At 48.8% G+C, this 18,479-nt stretch overlaps 1 protein-coding gene and 1 long non-coding RNA gene across 3 annotated transcripts in view; both read right to left on the minus strand.

Moving 5' to 3' along the window:
* Positions 1 to 892: 892 nt before the first annotated feature.
* Positions 893 to 18,479, minus strand: part of LOC120384377 — an 81,263-nt gene continuing 63,676 nt past the window's right edge. Inside the window, exon 8 of the long non-coding RNA XR_005588772.1 lies at positions 893 to 1,244. This is a non-coding gene — a long non-coding RNA (uncharacterized LOC120384377). The remainder of the gene's footprint in view (positions 1,245 to 18,479) is intronic.
* Positions 15,219 to 18,479, minus strand: part of LOC120384369 — a 28,439-nt gene continuing 25,178 nt past the window's right edge. For both annotated transcript variants that reach the window (XM_039503040.1, XM_039503039.1), the window contains one exon: positions 15,219 to 15,296. In XM_039503040.1, coding sequence (XP_039358974.1) covers positions 15,274 to 15,296 — 23 coding nt within the window. In that variant the 3' untranslated portion in view covers positions 15,219 to 15,273. The remainder of the gene's footprint in view (positions 15,297 to 18,479) is intronic.

Genomic DNA, 18,479 nt, shown 5'->3' on the forward strand with positions numbered 1-18,479 from the left:
GGGGAGGGCCAGGAAGTGGATGCAGAAGTAACATGTTGCTGGCCCCTCTCCCTCTTCTCATCCCCTCCAGCCACGTGCTGCTAATACTGACCCTGTCCTGTGTCCCCTGGTCGTGCTCCCAGTCCCCTGAGGCAGATCATGGAGATCTGATTTCCCAGAATGCCTGCAATGAGATCTATGGACCCCATGCTGGGCAATACAGCGGAATGAGCTCTTGCAGCCCAACCCGGCACCACCCTGAGAGGTGCCAGACTTGGAGGGGGGGTTAGAAGAGAGGAGGGCACTTCTGGAGCAGACTGCAGAGGACAGCTGAAGGCAAGAGCTTCCTGGATGCCTGATGGCCCCTCTGGAGCGAGGGGCAGCCAGAGCAGAACCCACCCTGGGGAACTATTCGCTGCTAGCCTGTGAGCCCAGTTCAGGTGCCCAGGGAGTGGTGGCCCCACCATGCCAGTGGAACAGTTGCTCTGGGGTCACTGACTGCCCCTTTCAGAGCCATCTTTGAGGGGATCTTAGGTCCGGAGCAGCGGGGCAGAGCGCTTGGATGTGGCCGACCAAAAGCCTTGGCCTGGCCCCTCGGGGCATCCTGGGAGAGGAACATGGTAACAGTGCCGCTGTGCTTCCTGCTTTCCCCTCGACCGGTGCACCTGGCCATGTCCCCTCCCCATCCCTGGGGGGCCGTGCACACGGCTTTTCCCTCTCTGGGACGGTGGGCTGGTCCCTCCTGTGCTGGGTCCCTGCTGGAGTGGGACAGTGACATGGGGGCCATGCTGGCACAGATGGGGGAGCAGTGCACCTGGGAGGGACTCTGCCCTGCTGCGGGGCTGGGAGCATGGGCATGGCCGAGGGGCACAGGACGGGTTTATAGAAAATTCAAAAAACAAAGGGAGACAAGTTCTCTTTGATGGATTTTATTATGTCTGTTCGTAAATGGTCCTAAGGGCTGGTCCCTGCTCGATGCCCCAGAGGAAGGCGAAAAACCTCCAGGGTCTCTGGCCAATCTGCCCTGGAGGAAAATTCCTTCCTGACCCCAAACATGGCGATCGGTTTCACCCTGTGCATGCGAGCCAGGACCACAGTGGGGAAAGGACCCGCTGGTTGCTATGGTTACATACCCTGTCCCAGGCCCCTCCAGGATAGTGTCTGTGTCCCAGCACTAACCTGTCTCCAGGGCTTTCTTCTTTACTTCCATCCCAGCAGCAACCTTTGAACATTGTGTCTTGAATATTGTCCACGCTGGCTCTTTCCTTCATCAAGCAAAACCAAAGCCACTGATGTCACTCAGAAGTGACAAGCAGGTTCACCACCTCCTAATAAAGATGAATCCCCTGACATCTGACATCCCCCTCACATCCTCTTAGCTCCTGAGATGTGTGATCAGCTGTAACAAACCCTTTGGCACAACATAAGTTACAATCAGCGCTACAAAATTGCTATGCTCATTTCTTAGACTTACCAAATGCTGCTTACCTCTCCTCAGAGCCAATCCTGTTGCTTTATTGAATGAAGGATCTTTCATATTTTGAGATCCAATCGTCTTTTCAGGTGTTGGATCTGTTCAGCTCCATTCCTATTCCTTTGTACTCAAATCCTGAGCATCTGTAACTCTCCTCCTGAAAAGACAAATCCATTTGGTAATAAGAGAATCCTAAATGCTCACCTCCTTGTCAGTGATGGTCTGCTGAATTGTGGGTTTGAAACTTGAAGGTGATAAGTGATTGTCTTCCCATTCTAGTCAAGGAAGGCAACTTTTTGCAGGTCTGGCAACATGCATTTGTTTGTTCTGCAGTAATATGACTGCTTATAATCCTCAATCCCCAGGAGATCAGATCAGCTGCATTTCTTTCACCTGAATGGAAACCAGATCCATCAATTTCTCCATTATGAGGTGAGTTCCTTACCTCTTGGTAACAGTGACGAGTTTTGCTTGTTTCCTTTCTGTAGATATCCCAGATCTTCTAGCAACTTCCTGAAGATTTCACACCCTCAACGTTCAAATCATCTGCATTTCTCTGATCTGAAAGTATGAGGATCTATTAATTTCCACTTGAATGTTAAAGAAAGGTGCTTTTTTTTTCTTACCAACTGATATGCCTGGTTCAGCTAGTCAGATTTGCATTAATCCCTTCTAGAACACAACAGCCCTCTGGTCTCCTTGCATCTGGAGATGCAATGTGGCCTATTTATTTGGTCTGCAAGTGTTGCTTTAGCACCAGATTCATTTAGAACCAGGGAAATTTAAATGCTTACCTCCATGTCTGTGATGTTCTGCTGACTTGATTCAGATTTGCGACTAGCTGAACTATTTGAAGTGGCTTTTTTGTCTGTGTTATTTCAAGGAATAAAAAAGCATTTTGTCACTGGAGTCCTCAATGGATTGAGCAGTTGGCAAGTCCATATTGCTTTATCTTGTGTCTGCTTTTGACACTCTCCCCATGACAAGTAAGGTCTTCCACAGTTTTTCTCCCTGAAAGCAAAATCCACACCACTTAATGTACACATGGATGTTTGGAGACTGGTATTTCTTACCTCCTTGCCCAGGACAGCCATGCCACTAAGCCTCACTTCTCCCTGGTAGGAATGACCACCTGGTCTCTTCATATCTCAGAAGAGCAAAACCTGCAACCAATGTTTGACAGAATTATTTATTACTACTTATTACCAGCTATGAAGAGTCATCAGTGGAGAAGGTTCCTTAGCATCCAGATCATTAGGCTTCTAGAGACCTTTCAGTGCTCACCTACTTGTCAGTCATGTTCCACCGCAAGGCTTTGATTCTTAGCGGTACAGCCAGCTACGCTGGGTAAAACCTGAAGCTTATAAATGGCTGCTTGCTTGCCTTTTTCTGAACTAGAAGTAAAATGCTCTTCCCTCTGGCCAAGTATTGTTACCTGTCTGACTTCTTTTTTCTTAAATTCAGCAGCCTCTCATCCTCCCTTGAGTGGTAAGACCTTCCTTTCACCTGAAAATAGAAACAGAGCCTTTCATTCCTGCCTCCATGCTGTGAGGAGGTGCGTTCCTTACCTCTTGATAGAAATGATCAGTTCCGCTTATTTCTTGACATCTGAAAAATAAGCAACAATGATCAATTAGGCACAAATAGAATCAGCTGGACAACTCCTCTCTGCAAATGGAAGAGCAGGCTCAATGCTCATCTTCACACTCTGGTTAGTTGCACTTGTTCTTTGAAATAACTTCCCTGTTACATCCTTGTAGGAATAACCAATGACCTTCTCTGGGAAGGAAAAAGGAGCAGAGATCATCATCATTGGTTAGAATTACTAACTACTTTGCTTTCATCTGAACAGGTAGCTCCCATTTTTATTGCTTTATTCAGTACAGCAACTTCTTGTGCTCTTTAGAGAGATGAAGATTTCATCAGTTACCTTCCTTCCACCTGAATGGATGACCAGAACCATTGACTATTACAATACACCATTCCCATATTTCTTACCTCCTTAAAAGGATGGATCAGCTAATTCCTTCCTGTAAACTACAGCCATGTGTCATCCTTGCATCTTGAAATATGACCTTCTGCAAAGATCAATGTTTGACAGACCATATTTTTGTCAGGCAACAAATGTAAATGAATTGTCATTGGATTCATTTTGTAATAGGGAATATAAATGCACACCTTCTGCGTGATGAATTGCTGGATTGGTTTCTCTTTCTCTCCACACAATCAGCTGTATTGTTAATCTGGTAGGTATAAGTGGTTTCCTTATTCTTGGCTAGAGCAAGTCAATACTTCTGTAACCTCTCAGAAGCTTTGGTTATGTATCTTGCTTTATTCTTATGAAACTGCTTGTAGCCTTTGACAGCAAAGGCTAGATTCACTTTCTTCACCTGAAAGTACACTGAGATTGGTTAGTTTCCACTCCATTGCTAGGAGAAGGTGCATTCCTTACCTCTGGATAGGAACAGGTTCTCTTACTACTTCTGACAGACAAGCTGCAGTGATCAAATCAACAGAAAGAAGAGATTACGTTGCAGTTGGACCTGAAAGGTAAAAACCAAGCTGATGCCAGCTCTCAGCTAAGGCCAGTTGTAAACTTTCCTTTTTGAGTTGTACAAATACCTGCATTGTTAACCCCTGGTAGTTACAACTGGCTGCTTTGAGCTTATCCTGACAAAGGCAATTGCGATCCTACCTGATGCTAAAGAAATCGTCTGGGTTTTTACCCCCATCCATTTCTGTGCTTCTCCTTTCTCTTCTCTCTTTTTTTCCTCTCTTCTCCCATTCCCCTTACTTCCCTGGTGTTTCTCACTAACTTCTTTGGTTTTCTCCCTGCCCACACACCCTCTCCTTATCAATACTTCATCCCTCCCTCCCCGCCTTGTTTCCTTCCTCCTTACAAGAATACTTTCCTTCATCCTTCTGTGTCTCACGTTCCCTTCTTTAGCAATGGAAGCAGGTTGGTCCCAGAAGGCCCTGCTCCCTCACCCTGGTCTCTGTACTCAGACCCACAGGCAGCAGCCATGTGCTCTGGGCGACACCCTGGTGTGAAATGCTGCATCCCCTGGGGGCTGACCCAACAATCACTGCATCACAACAGAGTTGCGGGTCATCACCACCTTGTCATTTGAGCAAAGTGACCTGTCTCATGCCCCTCCCCCTCCAAGGGAGCTGTAGCGGGAAGGCTCTTGCTGCCTCTAAACTCTCAAATGAGTCAAATTACACTCCAGATCTGGAGTCACCAGCTGGGGCTGTTTGTGACAGTGAATTCCAGGGTCATGAACGGCTCCTTTCTCTTATGCAGCCCTCACCTATAGGGTGACCCGATATCCCTATAAAATTGGGACAATCCTGATTTTTGGGTCTTTTCTTATATAGGCTCCTATTTACCCCCCCCACCGCCACCCCCTGTCCGATTCTTCACACTTGATGTCTAGTCACCCTACTCACCTGTCTCCACCTCTCTGTCTAGGTCACCACGCCTACGGTGGAATGTTCCACTTCCATCACAATGGGCCAGTTCTCAGCAGTGCTGAGCTCCTGCATCTCCCTCTGAAACCAGTGGGAGCTGCAGGTGGGGTGACCAGATGTCCTGATTGTTGGGTCTTTTCCTTATATTGGCTCCTATTACCCACACCACCCCCCCCACACACACACACCCTGTCCTGATTTTTGTCACTTGCTGTCTGGTCACCTTAGCTGCAGGTGCCCAGCCTCTCTCAGGACTAACCCTGTTGGCTGCATTTCATGGCAGCTGGCCCTGCAGCCCTCAGTCAAACTGCCCAAAAGACAACAGACTCATTCGGCGCTTGGCCAGGTTTGTTGTTGACAAAGCACTTGTACCAGCACCCCCTAGACTCTGCATGGACACTAGGAGATGTACGCCTATGAGAATGGGCCAGCTCAGTCAGCAGTGGGACTTTCCACTGCCCCCTTGGCCAGATGTACCTTCTGTGACCCCTCTTTTATACCCTGATACAAACAAGTTGTGTATTGCCCCTCTCACGTGCTTAGTTACCACCCTACACCCTGGACCTGTTGGTTCTGACCCTAGGAGGGGTCAGTGTGTCCCTGTACCATCTCCGGGGAGTGTATTTATTCTATAACTCTGTAGCGAGATATTCTCGTACTACCCTTCTGGACTGTGTTTAGTGACTAGCTGGTGCCTAGTAGTTATTAGGAGTGTCTGTTTTAGCAACACCTGCCCCATCCTTACCAAGTTCATGTACTGGACAGTGGCATTGTAAGCAGGGCCTGACTCTGGCTGATGTTTGGTTCAGGCCTCATCTAGTACCAGGCTCTGTGTTTCAGGCTCTTTCTGCTACAACCCCCATATCCAAACCACCCCAGGTTTGGCCTTGGTTTTCCCAGCAGATGAGTTTGCAAAACGAAGACCTGAACCATCTCCCCTTCTGTTCTGCTGTAGTGTTAGGGCCTCTCCAGCCTTGTTTGTGAGTGACCCCCTCACCACCCCTGTAACTTGAGTTGCCTTGAACTCCCTGATCTGTTGTTCACCCTGACCCCCAGGGCAGGAACAACTCCCACGTGGAGACATTCTTGCCCTCCAGTTAGCATCAAGCCCCAACCCTGCTGGCCTGAAGCTTTCAGAAGGTTGGGTTCATAGAGTTTGCCAGTGAGCAAAGAGTCAGAGCTGCAAACTAATTCCACTGCAACAGTTTTTGTACTTCACTGGGTGGTTTGGGTTCAGTCTGTGATGGTGTAAGGACAATGTCTGTGAGAAGTAGAGACGTGTCCACAGGAAGTGGAGATGAAATAGTTGTTTAGCCATGTTGTAGAGTGGAGGTTAATGAGAGCTAGAACTGCAGGGAAGGGAGAGGGAAAGACAGATCTCTCAATGGTCTCAGATTATCTCCCTCAGAAACATAATTCCATAAAACATAAGCAGGAAAGAAGACAGAAGTTAGCAGAACACCACTTCTTCTAGTTCAGGATGTGCCCCAGTGTTCCTTATGACCGATTTATGGAAATATTGGACACTGAGGTTGATGCATGGGGCATATTTATATTGTTACCAAAATCCTTCATGCAGAAAAGCCATGAGTCACTGGAAGACCTGATGACTGTTGCATGAACGAACTGCGGAAAGGAAGAGGAAAGACTGGACAAAGGAAGGGGTGGATAAAAGGAGGAAAAAATAAAAATAACTCAATTTAAACTCTCAAGGAAAACAACAATAAAACTCATTCAGAACGGTACCAGATTTTGCTTCTCGCACTTGTCAGGTGTCAGCCTGTAACGGTTGAACTGCAGCCAGCAGCTCTTAGCACCTTAGCTCCTCTCCCGTTCTCAGAGGCAGCTGGAGCTCAGGGAGACTAGAAAGGTGCAGAGGCTGAGCTCTGACATGGTGCTCAGTGGACTCACCCTCTAAGTCCCTTGTTACCTGGGGCTTACAACACTGGGCAGGTAGCAAATTGCTGGCATTGCCCAGGGATGGTCCCTTGGGTTCCAGTTCCTGTCCCAGACAGGTTCCTTGCTGTGATTCCCCCCTCACACACGTAGGTTTCTGGGTCAGTTGTTTGCTTTCTTCAGAGATGTGAAACCCTCTTCCAACTACCGACTAGCTGTGACCTAAGTCCCTTTCACTCATCAGCTCCTTTTCCTCCAGTTCCATTATGTTTGTGCCATTCCACGTCTCTGGTGTTTGGGTTTTCCAGGGTCCTGAATCTCCACTCCCTGGTGAGATCTGACCCTTCCGAATCCCTGATCTTGGCTGGGCTCTGATTTAACATGAGGTCTGTAATGTCTGAATCCTGACTGAGACAGCAAGGAGAGGAAAGGGGGAACAGGCTTCCTTGGGATGGAGGGGAAGTACCAGACCCTCTCCAGAGGTGGGGGCAGGTGAGCTATCCATTCTAGGAAGGGAGGTTGAAATCTGAGCATCACAGGGAAGCACACTATTGCCAACCCTTGATTTAAAAAAAAAAATGACGAATCCACCTCCCCAAAATCATGAGATTTGTCTTCATGTTTTTGACCCTTTGCGAGGGGTCACATTTTCAAGCTTTCCTCTGCAACCATGAGGGCTAGAAACTGTTTTTTGTAAACAAAAGCAGAGATTCGCATGTAATCCCATGACTCTAGGGGCTGGGCCTCTCACTTCATCCTGTTTGAGCTCCTTCCCACTCATGGGGAGGACCCGCACTAGCTCCCGTGAGCTGCACCCTGTCCCAGCTGGCTGCAGGATGAACTCAAACAATGGTTTTAGTTAGTTTCACTTGCAGCCTGAGGTGTACGTACCTGCAAGGCTGTCATCCGTCCTTTGCACCTTAAAAGAAAAGCAGTGGCCCCCTTAATCTCTCTGCCGCTGCCTTCCCTGGGCGTTAGTTCAAATGCCTGTAGTTACTGATTCACACGTTGTGATTCCCTCTGGGATGCTTTACCTTTGTTCGTTGTTGGTTTCCTCACACTAAAATGGATCATTCAGACTGAACCACTCTCTGCATTTTGAAAAAGTGACGCAGTCCCTGTGCAGGACCCAGAGCGGGAACTCGAGTGGCTCAGAGAGCCTGGGTATGTGCTAGAAACTTGCAGACAAACCATTGTTTCTGTGACAATCTACCTCACGCTCTCCCCTCTCCCTCTGTGTGTTACTGGGGCATTGCACGTACCTTCTGCAGTAGGGACAGGGGATGTTAATTCATTTCCTCTGTCATCAGCCCTTTGAACTCTTCCCCCCTCGGAGAGCTGCACAGATACTACTTCAAACTGGATTCTCCAGGGGCTAATAGACAAAGGGATTTTGGAGAAATAGCCTGGTTTTAAACTGGCTCAGGGCCTTCTTCCAGGCAATGGGCAGGACCCCGGATCCACAGAGGGCCCCAGCCCCGGGGGAAGGGTGGGAAGGACAGGGGGCTTGTCCAGACCTGAAGCTGTGATGAACAAAGAAATCCCTGGGGTGCGGCCAGAGCCCATGTTAGGGTTGGGGGATCTCTGGGAAGCTCATTACCACCTGTGTTGGTTCTTTCATTGTTTTTAATGGGGTTTTCCCTGGAGTGTTTTGATTTAAGAAGAAATAGACTTGCGTAGTATGACACCCCTCCCCCCCAGGGCACAAGCGGTGTCCCTGTCGCTCACTAGCCGGGAGATCTTTGACAGCGCTTTGCTAGTGAACAGTGAACCCATCCAGGCTCGGTTCACGCTCAGCAACCAGCATCCAAAGTCAGGCCCAGCTGAATCCACGAATGCTACACCCAGCTAGTCATAAATAGACACAGAGCGGCACCCGCATATCCCTGTCCCAGCCTTGCACCCCAGAGCTGTGCATCGTGTACTGCTCAGGACCCCAACACCCGCGAAGGGTGTCAACTCATTAAACATCCGTCGTTCCACCAAGGGGTGATGAACATGCCCCAGCCTTTAACGTGCGTAGAGATCCCCCGAACACTCCAGCCCAAAGCCAACTGGCCTAGATAAACAATGAAACAAGCTTATTAACCAGCAAGAGATTTTAAGTGAGAGAGGCATAAAAGTCAGCACTGGTTAGAAAAGAAAAGATTGTGGTTGTATCCTAACTCCTAAACGTTACCAAGCTGAATAAGATTTGAAAGCAAAAAGGTCTCTCTCTCCCCGAAACTTTCCGCAGGCCGTACTGACTGGGAGGCTTTGCAGCCAAGACCCCTTCCTCCCGCCACAGCCTCCCACACACACTTCAATGATGGTTCTTTGTCTTTCACACACTCCTGCCACCATGTGTTGAGATGGGGAGGCCAGGATGTGGGGAAGCCATTGCCTCTTATTTTATACCCTCCTCCTTTCGGTGAGGATGACCTGCACCCCAGCAAGGGGAGGAGACAATCAGCCTGGGGTTTATGGGAGATTTGAAGCATCTTCCAGGTGAACTGTAAATCTTTTGTTCACACTGTCTTTGTACGTGAGGGATGATCTGCAAATCTTTTGTTTACAGTCCCTACTGCTGGCAAATGGTTGCTTCAATAGCTCATTGTTTTCTAACACCTGTGGTCAGTCCTTTGTTGACACTGGGAGCTAGTCTGTGGGCGTTCCCCAGACTGACAACATGTTTCAGTAACAAACATATAGCACAAGTTGTACAATGCCATAGCCAATACCGACGCTCACATTTTAACAGGAGAATTATGCTCAGCACATTATGAGTTTTCAACTGATCCCTCACAAGGCACACTTTGTACAAAATATATCAGAACCCTATAAAAGTGGTGAACATGGGGTATAGGGTCTCACACACAGGCAGTGCTGCATGGTACCTTGTACATGTAGCAATTACACCTACTAACGTCCTCTGAAAGGAGCAGGGCTTTTTGCCGCCCCAAGCGGCTGGGGAAGCCGCGATCACAATCGGTGGCACTTCAGCAGCTCAGTCGCGCCGCTTTCTTCTTTGGCGGCAATTTGGCGGCAGGTCCTTCCCTCGGAGAGGGACCGAGAGACTGCTTGCTGAGCTGGGGCCTGAAGCCGGCCCTGAAAGGAGGCGAGCAGGTCTCCTTGGCGAACCTGTCTGTGGTGGGAAATATAGCGAAGGCAGGAAATTGCACAGCCTGGAACTACCCTGGTCAGAGGGGAGAGGGCTGCAGTCTCCGCCCAAGAGGTGACACTGGGAAGCTGGCAGCCTGGGAACAGGTGCCCTTGCTGGCCACTGAAGTCTAGGTGCAGTTGCCCAAACTGTGACTGAGCAGATGTTGTTGGTTGTTCTCAGGAGTAAAGTAACCCCAGGCTGAGCCCCACTCTCTCCGCACTCCCCCAGCAGGGCTGTGTCTTGCTAATTCTTCTCTTTGGGGATTTCTACAGGCTGATTCTGTCTTCTGCAGCTCGGTTTCCTGTTGCCTTTCACAGCATCCTGCGCCCACTTCCAGTTTCTCATCAGTTTAGTGTCTGTTTTGTAAACTCAGCGTTGGCTGGGCTCTTCGTCCCATTTTATCTGCTCACCCAAAGCTCATGGGGGCTGGGGCTGGATGTGCTGGTTCTGGGTTTGGTCTCTCTGTCCCCAGTGCTGAAGTGCTGCCTGCACTCTCCAGAAGGAGCTGGCCGCGGCAGTATGAAATCTGCAGTTATGATCACAGATCCCCTGAAGTGAGCTGCCTGCCGCCGCATGTCCAGGCAATAAGTGACAGGTGCCCAGACAAAGCTGGTCCCCCTCAGACAGACTAAGCTTTGCATATTAGCTTATTGACCCATAAAGGAAAGACAATGAGGAGTCCTTCTGGCACCTCAGACCAGGGGTGGGTAACCTGCGACCCGCGGGCCCGTCCTGAGCAGCCCCTGAGCTCCCGTCTGGGGATGCTAACCCCCAGCCCCTCCCCTGCCTTCTCCCCTCCCCCCCGGAGCCTCAGCCTGCTGCACGGGCAGCGCTCATGTGGATTAGCAGGGCAGCGTGTCTGGCTCCGGTCGAGTGGGGGCCCAGGGCCAGAGGGTTGGATAAGGGGCAGAGGGGCCCAGGGGGCAGTCAGGGGACAGGGGATTGGATAAGTGTGGGAGTACTGGAGGGCCTGTCAGGGGACGGGGGTGTGTGGATAAGGTTCGGGGCAGTCAGGGGACAGGGAGCAGAGGGTTTGCATAGGGGTTGGGGTCCCAGGGAGGTGGTTGGAGTGGGGGGGTCCAGGGAGGGGGCAGTCAGGGGACAAGGAGCAGGGGGTTGGATGGGTTGGGGGCAGTTAGGGGGCAGGGGGCAGGCTGTTCGGAGAGGCACAGCCTTCCCTACCCGGCCCTCCACATAGTTTTGCAACCCCAATGTGGCCCTCGGCCAAAAAGTTTGCCCACCCCTGCCTTATACTAACCAATTTATTTGGGCATAAGCTTTTGTGGGCTAAAACCCACTTCATCAGATGCATGGAGTGGAACATACAGAGGCAGGTATAAATACACAGCCCATGAAAAGACAGGAGTTGCCTTACCATGGGAGGGGTCAGTGCTAATGAGCGAATTCAATTAAGGTGGAAGTGGGCTATTCTCAACAGTTGACAAGAAGAGAGGAAAATCACTTTTGTAGTGATAATGAATTCAATGGAATCAAGGTGGCACATTTCAAACAGTTGACAAGGTGTGAGTAGCAGCAAGGGGAAATTAGTTCCCCTTGCTGCTCTAGTAGTCCGTCTTTATTCAGGTCTCATTTGATGGTGTCCAGTTTGCCAATTAAGTCCAGTTCTGTAGTTTCGTGTTGGAGTCAGTTTTTGAAGTTTTTTGTTAAAGAATTGCCACTTACGTCTGAGTGTCCAGAGAGGTTGAAGTGTTCTCCAACTGGTTTTTGAATGCTATAATGCTTGATGTCAGATTTGTGTCCATTTATTCTTTGCGTAGAGATTGTCTGGTTTGGCCAATGTACATGGCAGAGGGGCATTGCTGGCACATGATGGCATATATCACGTTAGTAGATGTGCAGGTGAATGAGCCCCTGATGCTATGGCTGATGTGGTTAGGTCCTATGATTGTATCCCTTGAATAGATATGTGGACAGAGTTGGCACCAGGGTTTATTGCAGGGTTTAGTTTCTGGGTTAGTGTTTTTGCTGTGTGATGTGTAGTTGCTGGTGAGTAGTTGCTTCAGGTTCAGGGGCTGTCTGTAAGTGAGAACTGGCCTGTCTCCCAAGGTCTGTGAGAGTGAGGGATTGTCCTTCAGGATAAAGGAAAGAGTTTGCTCTATTTAACAAGCACAGCACCGCATCCCCATGGGTAGATGAGCAGTGCCCCTGGAATGCAAGGAGTCAAACTTGGGAAAGGAGAAAAATATTTGGTTATATTCTCAGTGATAAGCAGCCTCAGGCTAACCCGGGACCCTTGTTACCCCATGGCCTGATGCATCTAAACGCTGTGACAGGGTCCCTGGATTCTGCAGTGCTCAGGGGTAGCAGGTTGGAAATCCCTCAGCTGCTTCAGTCATGTTTTACTGAATTCAGGGTGAAGGGGAGAATGGGGTGATGCTTTCTAGTGGAAATGTAGAGGCTGGAGCACAGTTCTGCAGCAAGACGAGGGTAGGAGCTGGAGTCTGTGACTATAGAAGCAGGGAATACACAGGGACCTGGTCATAGCCGTGACCTTGGAGATTTTTTTTTTGTCTGGGTGCAGGAGGGGTTGAGATTAATGGGAGCAGGATCTAGCCCAATATTTGTACAGAGTACAAGTTAATACAATCCTTGTGCCATGGGACCTGACATCTGTGAAGCCACTGTTCAAACACTGAACCAGCACAGCAGAAATCTTTCTGGTTAGGATGCAGAAAGAATGGGATGGTGAATAATACCTATATATATATATATCTATCCTTTATGTACATCCATGGTGCAGTCTCATCTGGAATATCATTTTCAGTCTGGATCATCTGTTCTCAAAAAGGATATTGTGGGGTTCAGAGAATAGCGATGAGGGAGATCAAGGTCATTAAACTCTACTAGGAAAAGAAATGGAGAAGACTGGGATTGTTCACCTTAGAAAGGTGATTGAACAGGAGGGGATGTGTAAAATACTAACCGGTCTAGAGAAAGTAGATTGGAAAGTTCTGTTCTCCCTGTCATGCAACAAGAACAAGAGGAGATTCAACTAAATTAGAAGGTGGGAAATTCAAACTGATAAAAGGAAACACTCTAAACAGTGGAACCTAATGTGTGATTAAACTGTGGAACTCACTGCCACAAGAAATCAGTGCAGGCAAGAGCATAAAGATTTAAAAAAGGACTGTGTATTTATAGGGACATCACAAATAACCCGAGTTATCAGAACTGTATTAAGACACTTTGGAAGTGCATAGCCTTAGCCTCGGGTATAAGACAATCTAACTACTAGAGCAGCATGTGTAAAACAAGTAACAAAACCAGTTATAAAAAGGTGGTCCTTTATAGAGGCTTCAATCCTGCAAACGCTTAAGCATGTGGTTAACTGTGCGCTGGTTGACTTCAGCAAGGGGGCCATCTGAACCCACGGAACAGCAATTTCCAGCAGATGTTTCCATTGCCTCTTTGACTGACAAGCAGCTGAACCAATTATAGGTGTCATAGGTCTCACCCCCACTTAGAGCTGTTGGGTTCCAAAATGGGGACCTGCATGGACTCCTCTAAACTAAAAATCCTAGTTTAGATCTGGTAAAAGCTGCCACCACCCAATAATGTACGTGTAGTGGCACACAGTCCTTCCCCAAAATCCTTGGGGATCCCAAGAGCCCCAAATCCATGGAGTTCTTATACCCAGGAGAAATAAACCATTCCCCCCTGCTTCCTCCCCCCTCCCTTTTCCTAGGAGAGATACTGGGATCCAACTACAGAGGGATGCCGTCCTCCTCCCTCCTCCCCTTTCCCTGAGAATTCACCCAAGGAAAGATCAACCAAGTCCTTAACAGAAAAGATTTTATTAAAAGAACAAAAAGAAAGTAACTGTCTCTGTATTACCAGGATGCAAAAATACAGAGTCTAAACTTATCCATCTCTGGAGAGAATCCCCCCTCCTTTCTTTCTCAGTAAAAGCAATAACAGTACAGAATTAAAGAAATTCTATAGCAAAACACACAATTGCAAATGTAGAAATCAAATTATAAGACTAATCCGCCTTTCTAATTAATACTCACTATTGGATAGTAGGAACTACTCCAGGAGAACTTGGAGACATGTCTGGCCTCTCTTAGATCCAAAAAGAGAACGCAGAGCCAACAAGGAACACAGACAAAGGCTTCCCTCCACAGAGATTTGAAATTATCCTGTCCCTTGATTGGTCCTCTGGTCAGATGTTTCTCAGGTTACTGAGCTTGTTAACCCTTTCCAGGTAAAAGAGACCTTAACCCTGATCTGTTTATTTATGACAATAGGGAAGAGGTTTTGGCTCGTCTTCTGAGCATCTTCACTTTAAGGGTTCCACGAGCCTCTAAAGCAGGGGTAGGAAAACTTTTTGTCCCAAGGGCCACATCTGGGTGGGGAAATTGTATGCAGGGCCATAAATGTAGGATTGGGGTATGGGGTTGGGATGCAGGAAGGAGTGTAGGGTGCAGCAGGGGGCTCAGAGCAGGGATTTGGGGTGCAGGAGGGGTCCAAGATGCAGGCTCTGGCCTGGCTGCTTACTTCAAGTGGCTCCAGTGTGGCAGCAGCGCACAGCAGGGCTAAGGCAGGCTCCCTGCCTGCCCTGGCTCCGTGCCGCTCCCAGAAGTGGCCAACATGTCCAGCACTGGCTCCTGGGGGTGGGGTGGGGGCAGGCAGCTCTGCCACACGCTGCTCTCACCTGTGGGTACCACCCCCAAAGGTCCCATTGGCTGGGAATGGGGGAACCACAGCCAATGGAAGCTGGGAGGGTGGTGCCTGCAGGCGAGGGCAGCGGATGGAGCCCTCTGCCCCCTTCTCCCAAAGACCACAGGGACGTGGTGTCGGCTGCTTCTGGGAGTGGTGTGGGGCCAGGGCAGGCAGGAAGCCTGCCTTAGCCCCACTGTGCCATGGGGCTGGCAATCCTGCAGGCTGGATTGAAAGCCCGGATGGGCCGGATCTGGCCCGCAGGCCAGTTTGCCCACTCCTGCTCTAAAGTGATTGCTAGGTAGCACAATGGGGAATCTGTAGGTGACAGAAATGTTCATCTCATATTTTCCTATGGCTCAGATGCCACTGAGACTGCCTAAGCCATCAGCGATCACCAGGTTCTGCTGCCTCAAAGAGGGGTGTCAGGGAGGAGTCTTTTTAATATGAACACCCGTGAACTCCCTTTCCAGTTATCCAGCATCCCCTCCCCTCCCTTCCATTCAGTTCAAGGTTTATTTGCAGGTACAGAATCTGGCAGGCAGGATGGTCAGCACGGTGCTTGGGGGGAATGCCGGGTAACAGGTGTCTGAGAGCTCCATCTCCAGGTGTACGCTGTAACAGCTGATCCTCATATTGTCCGACTGACAGCAGCTGTGGGGAAAAAAATCAGACTCAGTAAGTTAGAAGCTAAAGAATACTCCTGCAGTACGTGCATCGCACTTGTCCAAGTGCTGCACTAGCTCCATGCATGCCAGCCAGCCAGAAATAAACAGGGCACGTTGGACAGACGCAGTGATAGGAAATGATCATCGGTGCTGTGAAAGGGAGACCTGAGAGGTAAAGGCCTTCAGGAACCGAAACTCTGTGCTTCTAATTCTGAGATGCCCGGATTTAATGTTAGACACAAACTAGAACAGACAGGCCAAGAAAACAGTCCCAGCCGGGTCTGAAGCAGCTTCTCAATTTCAATGCACTGGGACTGGGAAGTTGCCCAGAAGGAAAAGGCAGAAGGACCTCGTGTGTAACTCAAGCTCTGTGGCTGACTCTGCACAGTGACTGCATTGCAGACATTTCACTCACCCCTCTTTTCTGAAACCACGCACTCTGTAATAATAATCACAGCCAAGATTATAACAAGGGCCCCGAGAACCATCCGGATGATGAAAACAACGTGGGAGGCATTTCTCCTTTTATATGAAATCAAGAAAAACCTGTCAGTGTGGGATGCAGGGATCGAGAGGGACAGATTTGCCTCTAAAGGAGGGACAGAGACTGATGGATAAATAAAGGGGTGGCAGGGACAGTTTAAAGATGAAAAACTGTTTCTCCCCCCCTTAATATTCCACCCCCTTCTGTGTCACAGGCAGTTTCCTTGGCCTCCCTTTTTGCCATCAGGTTCCTCTTCATCTGCCAGCTGCTGGGACCTGTGGGGTCATCGGGCTGGGTTCAGCCCTCTGCCTAGGGGAACCTTCCCATGAGGCCAGCCAGCCCGCTGACTCTGCCACAGGAGTAGGGAATCCCTAGCAGAGCAAGACACTAGAGACCTGGATAGAGCCCTTACCAAGAGCAACGCTCCCCTAACTGACCCTATCTATGGTTTCCTGCACCTGCCAATCCAAAAGGATAAATGTGACTCTATACTTAGCCTAGGGGGATGGATCTGTCACTGGGCAGGGACTGTCTCAGTAGGGGAGGAAGGAAACCAGAACCCCTACAAGGTTTGTATCTCTTAACATAACAATAGAATAACAGGAGGATTCTGAATGTACAAATGATCTAAAGCTCCTTGCCAGTGGTCGCCATTACAAAATCAGCATTTACCCCAGTCAGCACACGGCAGTGTTGAGATGCCGCACTGCTTCCCGATGCTTGGAACTGGCACCAGATTGCAGCACTGACTAGAACCTTCACCTCCTCCACAAAACAGTAATTCTGTTGACTGCTGCTGTTCCCTGGGCTGCTTCCCAGGTAGTCCCTTCCTCTTCACGCTTATCTCCGGGCTGAAGTTACTTACTCCTCTGGTCCCTGCCAGGAACAGACCTGCTCAGGCCCAGCAGTTCCTTTTCACTGAGCCTGCTGGGCTCTGATTGGCTGCTTCCCTGCAGCCTTTCTAGGCAGCTTGGAGGACCCACCTTCACCACTCCTTTTATGTGACCTGGAACACACACTCACCCACCTTGTTTCTCTAATATCCAGGGACCCACATGGCTACAACAACAGTCCGTAATTTACAGCCAGCCTATCTCTGAGATAACACTGCATCTCCCTGTCCTAGACTAGGAAATAGCTGTGGGGTTTCAGTTACCATGTGGGAAGTGTGAGTCAGTGGTGACCATGACCGCTATACTTACCTACATGCCTCCAACTTCCGTCCAGGACACACCACACGATCCATTGTCTACAGCCAAGCTCTAAGATACAACCGCATTTGCTCCAATCCCTCAGACAGAGACAAGCACCTACAAGATCTCTATCAAGCATTCTTAAAACTACAGTACCCACCTGCTGAAGTGAAAAACAGATTGACAGAGCCAGAAGGGTACCCAGAAGTCACCTACTACAAGACAGGCCCAACAAAGAAAATAACAGAACACCACTAGCTGTCACCTTCAGCCCCCAACTAAAACCTCTCCAGCGCAGCCTCAAAGATCTACAACCTATCCTGAAAGATGATCCCTCAGTCTCACAGATCTTGGGGGACAGACCTGTCCTCGCTTACAGACAACCCCCCAACCTGAAGCAAATACTCACCAGCAACCACACATCACTGAACAAAAACACTAACCCAGGAACCTACCATTGCAACAAAGCCCAATGCCAACACTGTCCACATATCTATTCAAGTGACATCATCACAGGACCTAATCACATCGGCCATACCATCAGGGGCTCATTCACCTGCACATCTACCAATGTGATATATGCCATCATGTGCCAGCAATGCCCCTTTGCCATGTACATTGGCCAAACTGGACAGTCTCTTCGCAAAAGAATGAATGGACACAAGTCTGACATCAGGAATCATAACATTCAAGAACCTGTAGGAGAACTTTAACCTTTCTGGTCATTCAATGACAGACCTGCGGGTGGCAATTTTGCCACAGAAAAGCTTCAAAAACAGACTCCAAGGAGAAACTGCTGAGCTGGAATTGATATGCAAACTAGATACAATCACCTTAGGTTTAAATAGGGACTGGGCATAGCTGAGCCATTACAAACATTGAATCTATCTCCCCTTGTAAGTATTGTCAGACTTCTTATCAAACTGTCTGTACTGGGCTATCTTGATTATCACTTCAAAAGTTTTTTTTCCTTACTTAATTGGCCTCTCAGCATTGGTAAGACAACTCCCACCTTTTTGTGCTCTCTGTATGTGTATATATATATCTCCTCAATATATGTTCCATTCCATGCATCCGAAGAAGTGGGCTGTAGCCCACGAAAGCTTATGCTCAAATAAATTTGTTAGTCTCTAAGGTGACACAAGTGCTCCTGTTCTTTTTATCCTGACAATGCAGATCAGAGAAGATAATGCTGCTGTTTATCATGGATCATCACTCTCGTTCCATTCCCATGCCATTTTTACCAAAGTCACATCTGTAGAACCCAGAATCATTCATGCTGGTTTTAGTCAAGGTCAGAGAAGCCAGGCCCACTGAGAAATCTAGAATTGTTGTGACTGAGCCTGCTTTATTTTTCAGCTCCTGCTCATGTTCATCAGACCCGTTTTTATACCATTTAACAGAGTATGTGGTGCTGAGTTTCTCCAGGGCCCTGAATCTACATTCTATGGTCAGCGGTTTCCCTTCCTCTTCATTGACAAAGGCAGGGCTC

The sequence above is a fragment of the Mauremys reevesii genome, linkage group 16, assembly GCF_016161935.1.
Source record: "Mauremys reevesii isolate NIE-2019 linkage group 16, ASM1616193v1, whole genome shotgun sequence".
Taxonomy (NCBI): domain Eukaryota; kingdom Metazoa; phylum Chordata; order Testudines; family Geoemydidae; genus Mauremys; species Mauremys reevesii.